This window comes from Pelecanus crispus, chromosome 2, assembly GCF_030463565.1.
Source record: "Pelecanus crispus isolate bPelCri1 chromosome 2, bPelCri1.pri, whole genome shotgun sequence".
Lineage (NCBI taxonomy): Eukaryota > Metazoa > Chordata > Aves > Pelecaniformes > Pelecanidae > Pelecanus > Pelecanus crispus.
In genome coordinates this window covers 79,366,526-79,380,269 of record NC_134644.1, presented here as the reverse complement: position 1 = coordinate 79,380,269, position 13,744 = coordinate 79,366,526, and the positions used below count along the sequence as shown (strand labels likewise).

Here is a 13,744-nt window from a genome sequence, read left to right as displayed (position 1 = left end):
CTGTGGTAGAGGGCTGACATTGGCAAGTGCAGTCACATCTGTGCCTGGTCTATCTGCAGCATGGACAGGGCTGTTCTGATGCCTTCATCCCTGGGTGGCACAGGTGCCACCTCCTGCCCTCTGGTCTACCTTGAAGCTGCTCAAAAGCTCATACCCACGCGCAGGCATGGTTCCAAATGTATTACCAAAACACAATGTATGATATCATCCCTATCAAAGATCCGAGTTCCAATTGTATTAGACATGTCAATGTGGAGATTGAGGTACAGGGACAGGCTCATGGAGCTTCAGAGGAGCTGCTGAGGTACGTGGGAATGTGGCAGCATCAAGGTAAGGACCTGTGTAGTAGGAGATAGTGGGCCTGGTGCTTGCACGTCCATCTGCAGTGCTTTTGAGAAGCCCCACTGGGAGCTGCTGGTGGGGCAGTCTGCTTCCAAAACCCTGCATCGGCTCCCAGCTGTGAGTCAGAACCACTGTCAAGCCCAGAGCGTGTGGACCCGCTGGTAATGCTGGTGGAGTGCTTTGCCATCTTTGGATTGTAGATGCCAGTGGTGGTTGTTCAATGTTTATTTCCCATTTATGTATTTGTTTTCAGCTACAGGACCTACAGCTGCTGTTTGGCTTGCTGTGGTTGTTAGCTGGCTGGCAGTCTTTGCTGTGGGATTCAGGTTTTGTCAGTGTGCGCAGGAACCAGTTTCGGTTTACTGCCAAATAATAAGCATGGTGGAAATGAAGGAAGAAAATGATAAATTTAAACTGTGCTTTTTCAGACCTAGATGTCTACTAGAAATAACTGTCCATTTATTACAAGTGAACGTAAGTAATTAGTGTATCCTTAACATCAGTTAGTTATTGCTAGCAGAAAGGTAAAGAGTTTTCTTTATTTGCCAGCGTTGCTCTCCGACCTGGTAAACATTTCTTTGATGTACAGTGCAAAGAGTGTAAACATGGCCTTTTCCTTCCTTCTTTATGGCTTCTCTTCCCCAAATGTAATTTATCACCGGTTGAGTTGAACTAAGTCCGATACCCTTTTTCTGTAATGAACCTGGAAGTAGCATACGTGAGTCTGTGGTGGGAGAGGGGAGCAGAAGAGCGTTGGTGAAGGACTGGTGATCTTGTGTGATACCGTGTCGGTGACTCTTTTACTGCTTGTTTGCTGTCGTTTGCAGTACTTGGACATTGGATAACTCGTCGGATAACATTAGATAACTGTAACTTTTTTCCCTTACTGCTCACAGTAGATTTTGCTTTAAATTAGAATAATAGTGCAGATAGTAATGCAATTTAACTCTTTAAGGCACAAGCATAATGTTAGGATGAAAACTCTGATACAAATTCATCTGTAGGTTTTTCTCCTATACAAGTTTGTGAAGAGTATATATCACTCAGAAAAATTAGCATTTCTGAACTATTAGAAACTGATAGCAATGTTGCTCATTACAAATATTAAAAAATCATCAGGTAAGCCCTTAGAGATATATGGGTTAGAGTCTCCCTTAAAAAACACGAGTCTTAAAATAAACAAACAAACAAATGTTCCTCTTTCCCCCCCCCCCCCCAACACTTATGGTTCATGTTCTAATTTCTTTTTCCATAAAGTTATAATCATGAGAAGAACTGTTTATGTGAAAGTTAAGCTTCTCATATGGTTGTCTGATTCTCAGAGGAATGGTATTTAGGAAAGCAGCAAACATCACGAGACTCACGATAAGGTCACGAGAGTTTTTCATACATTACAGTTATGTATAAGATTTGAATCGAATTTTTTGGAAAAATAAATGTATGGACAGATGGTGATATTTACTTAAGGGAAGCTGAATTCATTATCTGACTGGAACTGGGTATTTCAAGCAGCTGTTTGGAAACGAGAACTCACTTGCCATGAAGGAGAACGTATGTTTGGGGAAAATGGAGCCTCTTTTCAAAACGTAAGGCTATCCCTCATTTAGTCTATGTCAGAGGGGTTTCTAGTGTGTGTGTGAATTCATTTATGGAAGAAACTTACCAGTAATGGCCAAGAACTAATTTGGTGAAATGGTTTTGCAAACTCTTTTTTTTTAAAAAAAAAAAAAAAAGTAGTCCTCAAACGTTTCAAAACTAGATAAAAATTTAGCTGCTCTTTTTTCTTAAGATATTCAACGAGAAAAATGATTAAACGAAATATTTAGTAATCTTACGCTGCCCTGTCAAATCTAATTTCTGACTACCCAACTTGCCTTTATTTTGATTTATTGAGATACAGTTACTTCAGGAAATAGACCTATAGAGGTGTAAGCCAGGAGAAAAGCAGCCAAATATGAACATACCCGTTATCTTTTACAGATCTGTTTTTGGGGACTCTGTATTCTAGAATGTGTCTATTCTATTTGCATACATATTTTTAGAGCTTAAGAGTATGTAATATAATCTTAGCTTATTTATTCTTTTTTTTATGCTTGTTTCTCTTATGTTCCTGTGGAAAGCTAGCCAGATACTGTAATCCTAGCGTAAAGGTGGAAAGCTATCCTTTGAAGACTGTGATCTATTCATTGCTTATGTCCCTTCTTCCCCCATTTCTTTAAGACGACTTTCACAGGAAATTCTTTCACCCAGGGAACCTGTGGCCCTGGATTTCTTGGTTCATAGGAAATACAAACCAGTTTGTTGTTTGGAGCAGATGCCTTTCCCCAGTCACTTAACATCTAATGCCTCTGTTTTCCCATTCTGTAATAAGCAAATTGTAATGCTTAATTATTTTACTGGAACCTACAGTAATATTTGTGAAGCCCAACTATAGACTGTCAAGTCCTTTTGCATCTCAGAATGGGCTTATGCATTTGGAGTGACTGAAGGGCTTTGATCCTCAAAACTCTTTGGTTTTGGAATTATCTCTTTGAACACTACAGAGTAATGCAGCTGTGTACACATGAAGCACAAAGCCTATTTGTAAACAGGGCAGATGTGTAAAGATGGCCCTTTGACAGGACACGAGTTGTTCAGTTGAGGCATCTTGCAGAATCCCATCACTTCATTCACCTTCCTGGTATTTGGCAAGCCTCCCTGCCCAGTGCAGCAGTGTAAGCTGTGAAAATGGCCATTCTGGGAACATACAGAAAAGGGGGTTTATGCTCACCCCAAAATGTTAACATTGATTCTGACTATGTGGAGCCTTTGTTGTGAATCTTGTCAATACTCATACGTTAATAATAATATACGTTAATAATAATAATACGTTAATAACTTAATATGCTGTTTATATATAAATATATGCCTTGTGGTCTGGCCATCTGTTTTTTTCACAGTAGTTCAGTAGTTTGAAAGGTTAAACTGGTTTTGTTTGGCATCAAGTAAGAATTAGCGAAGATTGCATAGTGTGTGCCACATACATCTGGTTGGTGTGGAATGCCTTCCATAGCTTCTGCTAAATGGGGGAGATGATAAAACAATAAGTTAATGCTTCAGGTTTTATTATAAGCAAGTCCCTGACTGCCAGAGGGCATTGTTAAATTTCTGACTTTCTCCTAAGCAGTATTCAGTTATTGTCTCATATTTTAACTGGATGAAAAATAATGTTTCAAAGAAGGCCTGACGTTTATTCAGCTGTAAAAAGTAGCAGTATCTAGAATGGGGTTAAGGCTAGGCCTATAGTCATTAATACTGATGCAGTGATGCAGAAGACTGACAACTGAATAAGATACCCTAGCTGAAATTTGATCACAAGGGTACTTTCCCTCCTCTGACGTCAAAACAGTGGTTTATAATGGGAACTTTGTCATATTAATCAAGCAGACATTTGGATTTCACTTATCCCTGAGATACTAGCAATTACTGCAGCAAGATTGCAGTTCCTAATTTTTTTCTTTGTTTGTTTTGTTTTTTTCTTTTCCCCTTTCCTTCTCTAGATCATAAAAGAGTTTGCAATGGCAATGTTCTGGAAATTCATGAGAGTAGCTAAGTATTCTAAAACAGCTTTATCACCAAAAGTAAAGGTAAGAGGAATTCCCACCCATTCAAGGCATTCTTCATCCAAGTCTGTACCTTCAGATTTTGCTGCCAACGCACCCTGCTCAAATACCGTGGAACTAGTTGGTAAAGCTTATCCTCAAGATGACTACAGCAACGTCACAGAGAAGATTCTTTCCAAGGTGGGGAAGAACTTGCATAACAAAAAGCATCACCCTTTGTGGCTAATCAAGGAGCAGGTGAAGGACCACTTTTACAAACAATATATAGGACGCCGTGGGACTCCACTCTTTTCTGTCTATGATGGTCTTTCTCCAGTGGTTACAGTACAGCAGAATTTTGATAGTTTGCTTGTCCCACAAAACCATGCCAGCAGAAGGAAAGAGGATAACTATTACTTGAATCGTGATCACATGCTAAGAGCACATACATCAGCTCATCAGTGGGACTTGATACACTCTGGCCTAGATGCCTTTCTGGCAGTGGGAGATGTCTACCGCCGTGATACAATTGATAATACACACTACCCAGTCTTCCATCAGATGGAAGGAGTTCGGCTCTTCTCCAGTCATGAGGTAGGAATTCTCTAGTTGGGGTGAAAGAGATTTTGGGTAGATTGCATGGTCTTGTGTTTGCTGTAAGCAAAGTGCATGCATGTAAACGTGTTACAGCAACACATGTTATGCTGTACATTGATAAAGATCAAGTGATTAATCATGTAGTAATACTTTTTTAATTTGGGAAAAATATAGGTGGAAAATGTTGAATTTGAAAACAGCTATAAACTTTCCCAGAAAAATGTGGAAAATATGGAAAGACATTATTCTTGAAAGCTAGCAAAATAAAACATTATCTGAAAGGAAACAGCTTGTTCAGCTAATGAGCTGCATGATTCAATTCTAGTTCTATCACAAGTCTCTTCTGGTGAGGTCACTTTACTGAAAACTTTGTCATATTAATACTTGAAGGACTCATGGATGTGAGTTGTTGCAGCTACATCCAGAGTGCAGTTTTTATTCTGTCATCTTTTTTCTTTTAATAGCTCCAACCTTCTGTAAATGAATGTCTTTTTTAATGAATTGTTCCATTCTTTATCTCATCCTAAAGCTGCATTGAAGGATTCATGTGTTGCAGCTGATAGTTATGGGTGTGTGATACATACACAGTAAACTCATCAGGGTCCAGAGGCATCAGCTAAAGAGCTCTAGGTCGATGTCCAAGACTCTTGAGTTTATATATTTTGTTGGCACAGCTTGCGTGTTCTGCAAACACCTGGGTGTCATTAAGTATTCTGCTGTATCATTGATCAGTGGTAAATATAAGCCAGTTTGTTTTCCCAATAGTAATTGATTTGTATAATTTGTGTATGCTTGTAGCAGTACTGCCAAATTCACATTTCTATAACTAAAACTAGCTTATTCTAATAATGCTGAGATGTAGACCATTCTTAATGTGGTTGCCAATGGGTGACAGGAGCTTGGCAGGGGAGCCTGATGGGTTTGGATGCCTGAGGGAAAACTAGGGTAATCATAGAGCACTGCTTTTCTCACTGGCGGAAATAGTTCATGCTGCTTGCACTAGTGTTTCCCACCCCATGCTGTCAGTTCTTCCACTTCAAAAACATACCTGCTGCTGCAGATGTCCTGTGAGCTATGTGGTGTCAAATACAGCTTGCAACTGCTTCTTTGGTAACCAGGAAATGGAAATCTTGCAGATTTATCTAATCTTGTTTGCTGTTCTTTTCCCAAAGGCGTGTTTATGAATACAGTCAGGGTATATGGAAGAGAAAAATGTACAATACTACATTAATAAAATGCCATTTCTTAATGTTTTATGTTCATGACAAATTTTTTTACTTGAGCTGGAGTTCAGGCATTCAGATGGAAAGATTTTATCTGCCACAAAATTATAACATCGACACTCTAGCAGGATGGAATTTCTGCAAACTTAGGTGTGATTGATCTAATTATTGAAATTACTGTTAATGAATGTGTCCCTTAAGAAATTTTCGTCCGAATGACAAACTATTTATTTCTTCTCTACAAATTTAATAATAGGAATAATAGCAATAATAGGATTTTAATAGCTGGGAAGAAAGGTACAGAAATGTTCATTGACAGCTTCTATCTAAGAAATACACGATGTGTAACAATCTGATTCATTGCATTGTAGATTGCTTGTTTATTTTTCTCTTCTTTCTTTTTCCCCAAGAAAATGCTTGAGATGTTACTAGAGAATGTTAATAGCTGATGAATTTGAAGTTAGCTATGTGCTGGAAAATGTGCCTGTCTCTCTAAAGAATGAAAGTCCAGCTGACTTTCTATAGTGATGAAAAAAGAATAGTGGTATGGTGTACAATGTGTAAAGTCTTGTTTATTGGGCAACATGCATAAATTCTAAACCTGAGCATGATCTAAAGTGTCCTTTTTTGCTTCAGTTGCAGATTAAATACTGATAGAGTCTTGCAATATGTAAAACTTCTTACAGTCATCATCGCAAGAGCCTTGTGGAAAAAATTGAATGTGTAATTCTGAAATTTCACTGGGGACTGTTTCTGTGTTTTATATTCTGGTTGCCTGTTCAAAATAACCCACATTTAAATAATTCCAGAAGGAACTGTTTGAGCGGAACAAAGACTAAATAGAGGTAATACTACATGAGAGAAATATTTTTATATTTTTATATTCATTTATTTATACCCGTGTTTAAGTTGTAACCCACTGAGCAGAAATGTGTGAATGTCAGGGCCTGTTACCTTCATCTCAGACTTTTCATTCATAACCAGGCTGCAATGTCTGGCGAGAGGAAATTTGCACAGTACTGAGGATAAGAATTTTTGGAAGGAAAAACCTGTTAGCTCTTAGCTACAAGTCCTGCGTACATTTCCTCTTATGGCCAATACAATAATTTTATATGCTGTAGTCAGTTTACTGATCTACTTTGTTCTTTTGATTTATACATTTATCATTTGTCATCCTCTCAGTGAAGGTGACCACAGAACTGGGGGCGTGAGAACAAAACCCAAAACCTAGAGTGATTTTCATAGGAACTTGAATTTAGAGGAATTTGACATCTCATCTCCAGTTTGCGAGGGGGAAAAAAAGGTCAGTTCATCCTCAGCTGAAATTTTAGGCAGGATAAGAAAGATGATAGGATGTGTAGAAAACTGTCTCTCCTTTACAAATACCAAATTTTGTTGTCAAGGCTAGGTTAAACCTTCTGCCCTGTGACTGAAAGCTTTAGTATAATTCTTCTTCATATCAAAGTTAAAATCAATACCTCGGAAGTAAGAGCTGGAAAAACAAGTCTTAGTTTGGCAATTTTACAGTGTTCTACTCTGAGGTACTTGTGAGCTATTTGCTTCTTTGGCTATACTATTTTTCATGATGGTTGGTTGATTATTTTTATAAGAGAAAAGTAATCTATGATTCGAAGATAGGCAGGTAACATGCTTTTCTGCAGCTTTGTATGAGTGCAGATATTAACGTACTAAAGAATTTCCCATCTTCCAAACTTACTTATTACTAAAAGTTAGAATAATTCATGCTGAAATTTCCCATAAACTTTTTAAAAATTTCCTTGGACTGCTATAAAAGAACATCTGAAAATCTATTTAGACATGTTTTCAGTATATTTAAAAATATTTTAGGTAACTATTAAGAGTTAGAAACTAACTAATAGAAATAGTTAAAACTAGTGCCAAAATAGCTTCCCAAATGTGCTTCAAAATTCTGGACATAAAATGAACTGTTAAATAGTACCCCCAAATGATATTTCTTTTGTATTCTCTTCCTCCAGCATGCCTGTTCTCCTTCTAAAGGGCGTATAGATTTTTTTTTTTTCCCCCTTCTGTGGTGTATGGCTTTTCTTTAAATCCTTTGGTTGGCAGTATTGATTCTGCTGTAGTCAGGTTTGAACTAGCAAACTGTCCTGGGTGGATTATAAAAGAAATTATTTCTGTGCTATGCCGTGGTCTTTGGTGGAGTTCTTTACTTACCACAATTTATGGAAAAGAGGAAAAAAAACCCTCAACTAAATTACACTTTGTGCATTTTAGCCAGCAGAGGGAGCCAGTATAAACCCAATGGCAATCACAGAACGTTTTTCAGTTGACAGCAAATAATGTTTACACATTGGAAGGAGACTTCATAAGGTATTTTATAGTCTGTACTGAATTATACATAAATTTTAAGGGGAACAGATGTGAAAACATAGGAATTGCTCCTCTAATTTAGTAACCTTGTTCCAATGGAGGCCAATACCAGATTGTTCAGATGGAGAAATGATGCTCTCATCAGGCTCATTTGTGCTAACATCTGAAAACTATAAATAGGGAGACTGTGAAGAAGTAGTAGGGATACGTCTTTATTCTCCATTGAAATGTTTTTGGTGGAAATGGCAACTTTTTTGTTAGGACACAATGGAAAACTGTAAATATTCCAGTTAAAAATAAAGACTGCTCCTCAAAGCAGTATATATAATTGCAAAAAAAAAAAAAATTCCATATTGTAAATTCATAGTGTTTATATCCTGAAATGTGAAGACTCTTGTCCCAGGTAACAGAAGTGTAGATTTTCTCTTATTCATAAAAATACACACTTCTTTCTTCCTCTATTCATAGTTGTGTACCTTGGCCATATTCCTTGTGTATTGTTTAAAAAAAAAAAAACAAACCAAAGTTGCTTTTATCCTTTTCCTTATGCTTTGGGTAGGTGTGAGCACCTAAGTGACCTACATCTTTCTTTACACTTTTTTTAAAACCAAAATCAGTGCATGCCATCCTAGGTTTTCACTTGTAAGACTAGTGTCATTCGGTTTGACTTTTCCAGAATCCTGTACATTACTGCAGCTTTGGACACTGTGCTTCGGTGCTGACACTGTATCAAAGGAAAGCTCCTTCCTGTCTTCAGTCACTTTTTTTGTCTCCTCACATGTAAAGGAATTTAAATAAATTTATAGTGTTCCAGGGATCAGCCTATTGTATAGCGTGATTTGGAGCATTTTAGTATGTGCAAGAATAATTGTGTATGTAACTGGGCGTGATAATAGCAATGTTTAGCTGGGCAGCAAGGAACAAATATTTAAAAAGGCTTAAGTGGCCTAGGAAGGGTACTCTTCTTAGCCTCCTGCAACTTCAGGATCGGGAGAGGCTTGTCCAGGGGTGATACAAGAGCCTGAAACCAGCCTCTGGAAATCCCCTTTTCTGTGTGTTTCTTCTGATTTGGGTAATGCTCTTCGGTGCCTTAGCTGGTGAGGATTAAGGCTTGGGTGAGGAGGAGTCAGTGACTCTGTAGCCAGATGAGATGGACGTGGAGAATCATGGATTGGTGTGTCAGTCCCTCTGACTGAGGGCATTTATCTCCTGTCATGTAATAGCATGTATGAGTTAGAGGGAATTTGGGATTTCCTGGATGCTTTGAGAGAATAGTATTGAAGTGGAGATCCATGCAGCTTTCTTCTGTAGATGGCAAATGATGAAATAGGGGTTTTTTGGGTTTTTTTTTTTTTTTTTAAATTTAGGATGGACATCTACCACATATCTCCCTGCATGGATCCATGCTTCTGCCATCCCTTGGTAATACCGCTGTGGGCCAGCAGTTGGTGTACCCGCATCTTAGGCACATCCGGGCGTGGGAAAGTGGTGCAGGGTGCCTGCATTTGGTGAGACGCACGCCCAGCTCAACAAGCAGTGTGCATCGCATCAAGTTTCAGGTGCTGCTGCCTCTGGGATGGTGTTTGGGATGTTGGTTGTGAGCAATGCATCAGTCCCAAGAAGGCTGAGAGATGGTGGGAGTAGGGAGGAGCATACAGGAGCAGGGGCACCTGAACTAGATCCACCATGTTAAGAAAAAGAACAGCAGCGTTACTTTGCTATAATATTCTGAGGCGAATTTATTCCTGAAGCTGCTGAATGGTAGGAATAAAGGGCCTGGCTAGTTCAGGTGGAACTGAGTTCACTCTTGCGGATGTCTACCCGAGTTGTGAATGTTGTATTATTCAGTATTTTCCAAGTCGTGGTATATAAATCATGCCATAATAAATAGAGCTTCACTGGTCCGAGGACCCACATTGTATTCTTTGTTATTTTTAGTTGAAAACTCGACAGCGAAGGGCATCAGAAGGTCTGTGAGATTTTCATAGTGGTCCATGGTCTAGAAAGTTTGGAAGCCGCTAGTGCATCTTTTATTGCAAAGACTTTATATAAAATATTTTTTCAAACTTTGTCTTACTTTGTCTCATCCAGCTAAAAAAAATAAAAAAAATCCAACAATGCTTTTCAGAATAAAGCAGTTAAATCTATTCAATGTGATATTTAAATTGTGCAGGGAAAAAAAGAGCAAAATGTCTGCAAGTGTATTTGGGAAATCTAGGGTGCTTTAAAAAAAAGGAATTTCTATTGCCACAGGAACAGAAGTCGAAGTCCTATCATATATGTCTCATTGTAACTGAGATCTTTGTAGCCGTGTTGCTTTTTCCTTCCTGCTCAAAAACATCTGTATGGTTTTCCCTTAAATGTGGCAATGATTTTTGTGTTTTTCAGAAACATTTTTATTAGGTTAAAAAAAACCAAATAGAAATAACCTTTCTTGACTGTAATTGGAGGTCTGAAAATGGAAGGATCCAGAAATCAAGGTGACCACCTGCAAGCTTGTTGCTTTAAGTGATTTTTGCCATTTTCTCCCAAAACAAATGCTTATGATATGCAGTAAAGAGCATTCTGTTGTGCAGACGATGGGCTGTGTATCTCTTTGGGACCTGAAACTGCCTGGATAGGGGTGCAGGTTTACAAGTTTCATCATCTTGGAGGCCGATCTTCTGGCATTAGGTTTTCTTTTTGATGAGCCATCTTCAAGAGGCATCATCTTCATCATTCCTGATCCATTGGTTGAGTGTTACAGCACATTTAAAATGTGGTGGAAATGGTTTGCTCTTTGTAAGTGGATCCTGAATGCAGCTGTTTGTTTATTTATAGGGATATTTATCAGGGCCAGTGAGTCAAAATGTATTCGGTGTGGCAAGGTTGAGTGTTGCCACATGCAGATCCTCATGTAGAGTTAGTCTTAAGTGCTAGTTTGTCTGTGAGTGTAAGTACATGAGCATTATGTGTACATTATCTTAATTGCTGGTGTATGCATGACTGGCAGGAGGAATACACAACTACATTGTGGAAAGACAGGATGTAGTTACAGATCTCTCTGATCTGAAACCTACTATGAATGCCATCCTGTAAAGAGACACTTAATCTTGGACTGAATCCTAAACGTATGGATAATGAAATGATTGGAGATTAAAAAAAGTCTGTCGAGTGACTGAAGAAATGTTGGGGTCTTTACTGAAATCACACATGTGACATCTGCCCTCCGTGCCAGGCTGAGAAATACCGTGAAGTGCTTTTAAAGGAGCATAGCTCCATTTGGTCATTTAAAACCCAGTGTCTTCTGGCTATTACATGTTACTAAATTTGACTTTATTCTTATTATGAGCTAAAATTGTGAGTAAATTTCATGCCACATGTAAGGTCACTTCGATTCCTTTCTGCCTTCTCCTTTGTAATGCAGCATCAGTCAGATATGCTGATAAATCCTGGTAATTATTAATTTTTTTTGACTTCTGCATGATGACACAATATTCAGTGTTTTGCACATCTTCACTTGAAAAAATTTTTGTCCTTACACTAGACAGACACACAGGTGCTTGATTTATGGCTACAGGAAATTTCTTTTCTGGTAGTAGTAATGACTGATCATATTCAATACAATAAAATAGTGCATTTTATTTTAGTCTGCACTGAAGCAATAAATGTACATAAAACTGTGGCATCTTGGTTGTGTCGGTGTTTTATGCAAGACAGTGAGATTCCCCCCCACCCCCCCTCCATTCGCTCACATATGTGCTTGAGAAGCATTGACATCAAAAAGGGGAAACTGTAGGTGATTCTTCATTTTATTCAAGCTTTGACTTTCCTGGCTTTGTGTATATAGAAATGTTGAAGTGTTTCTAATCTAAGACACGTACTTAGTACAGTTCAATCATTGTAATAGTGAAAGTGGTGTATCAGTTTAAAGCTGCTCATATTGACATAGCAATGTCAGTGAATGGAAAGAAGGGAATAAATATTAATACCACTGTAAGGCATCTTTTTTTCTCAGTATAACCCCATCCACAGCTGTGCTGGAGTTGACAGGAGCTGATGGAGCCTCTATGGAGAATACCAAAGTGCCTCCCAGTGCCTGACTGTAAGGGGGGCTGTTTCCTTGCCGCTACCTGTCTTTCGGGGGACTCCCCTAAGGCTGTGCTTTTGCAGCCTGTGCCAAAAGTGGCCCAGCCCCGTGCCACGTGCCAGCGTGTCTCTTGGTGCTGCCAGCATGCTGATAATTGATTACCGAGCTGAATCTGACCGTTTTCGTGTCCCTCAGCTTCTTGCCTTCTCCTGGGTTACTTCTCATCCAGCCTGGCTCAGTGCACCGCTGCATGGACACTTGTCCTGGCATGGAGAAAGGAGATGGTGCATATGACTGGTTTGGCAAGATGAAGAGGCTGGCAGGTTAGAGGGCTGGGGTAAGACTAAATGTATTTACTCTAATGGCTCTTGCGCATATTTTATTGCCACATCTGATATAATCTACTAAAATAGAATTTTGCTTTACACAGTAATTGCAATATCAACATTTCAGGAATAATACAGTGGTAAGAAAAAGTACTTCTGCGTACTTGTTGATACAAATGCTGTGTTTTAAAGGCAGTGTCCAGACTATCTGTTCCTTGCGGTGGTCTGAGGAACCAGTTTTAAGCTAGGAGATGAGGGGAGGAATGAAGGGGAAAAGCAAGAAGGGAGTTTCATGTCCTAAAATACTGCTGATGGGGAAAATAACAAATATGTCTTCTAATGTGTAAATACAGTGTATTCTAGTCCAAAGGGGGGAAATCTCTCTGGCCTGAAGGATGTTTCTGTCTTACTGAGGGTAGGTTCTTCAGTCAATAGAAAGAAAAAATAGCTACCTGTAGAGGGTACTTAAGAGCAGGAACCTAATTTAGCCACTCCAGGTTCCTGTGTGAGGGATCCTGTTGTCTGTCCATTGACAGCCTAAGACAATTAGCCTCCTTAGGCTAATGCTGGCCTCTGTGAATACCCCCTGGCTTTCAAAACCATATGCTGGATGACTGATCTGCCCTGCTGACAGTAAATTAGTTATAGGGTGGGTAGTGTCTGCTTCTCTTCTAGCCAGTGCAGAAATAATGCCAGTAGGAAGAAAGGGGTTTAATCTTTCAGGTGAGCACTTGAATAAAGAATCTGTTATTTGAAAGTGTAATAACTAGTTTTGTCAAGCTGCTGCTCTTTGATTAGTAAAGGCATTTTTGTTAGACTAATGGATAATAATTTCATTCAGTATTTCTCTTTTTCCTTTTTTATTCTGTATTTTTCTGCAGCTCACTAAGGAGATTGAGAGGTGTTTTCTCAATCTGCCAGCCAAGTCTCCTTCTGACTAGCAATACAAAGTTAAATGCTACTGATGAAATTTTTTTTTTTAATTCCCTCAATCCATTTGACTGCTAGTTTGCGTGCTATCTAAATTCAGACTCCTTCTGCATGCGTTGTGTCTGTATGAAACATGCTAGAAGCTAGTCTTAATTAATTGTGCCTGGCATTTGTAGGCTACCAGAGGTTCACTTAAACTTTTTTTTTTAGAGCATTTAGTGCATTGAAGGCATCAAACTGCAATTAAAACAACTTCTGTGGGCATCCCTGAGTTGTTAAGGTTACACACTGGTCGTGGCATCACCCGAGTAAGAGCTAGTTATG

At 38.8% G+C, this 13,744-nt stretch overlaps 1 protein-coding gene across 1 annotated transcript in view; it reads left to right on the top strand.

Moving 5' to 3' along the window:
• Positions 1–3,899: 3,899 nt before the first annotated feature.
• Positions 3,900–13,744, top strand: part of FARS2 (phenylalanyl-tRNA synthetase 2, mitochondrial) — a 199,684-nt gene continuing 189,839 nt past the window's right edge. Inside the window, exon 1 of the mRNA XM_075704989.1 lies at positions 3,900–4,517. Coding sequence (XP_075561104.1) covers positions 3,900–4,517 — 618 coding nt within the window. The remainder of the gene's footprint in view (positions 4,518–13,744) is intronic.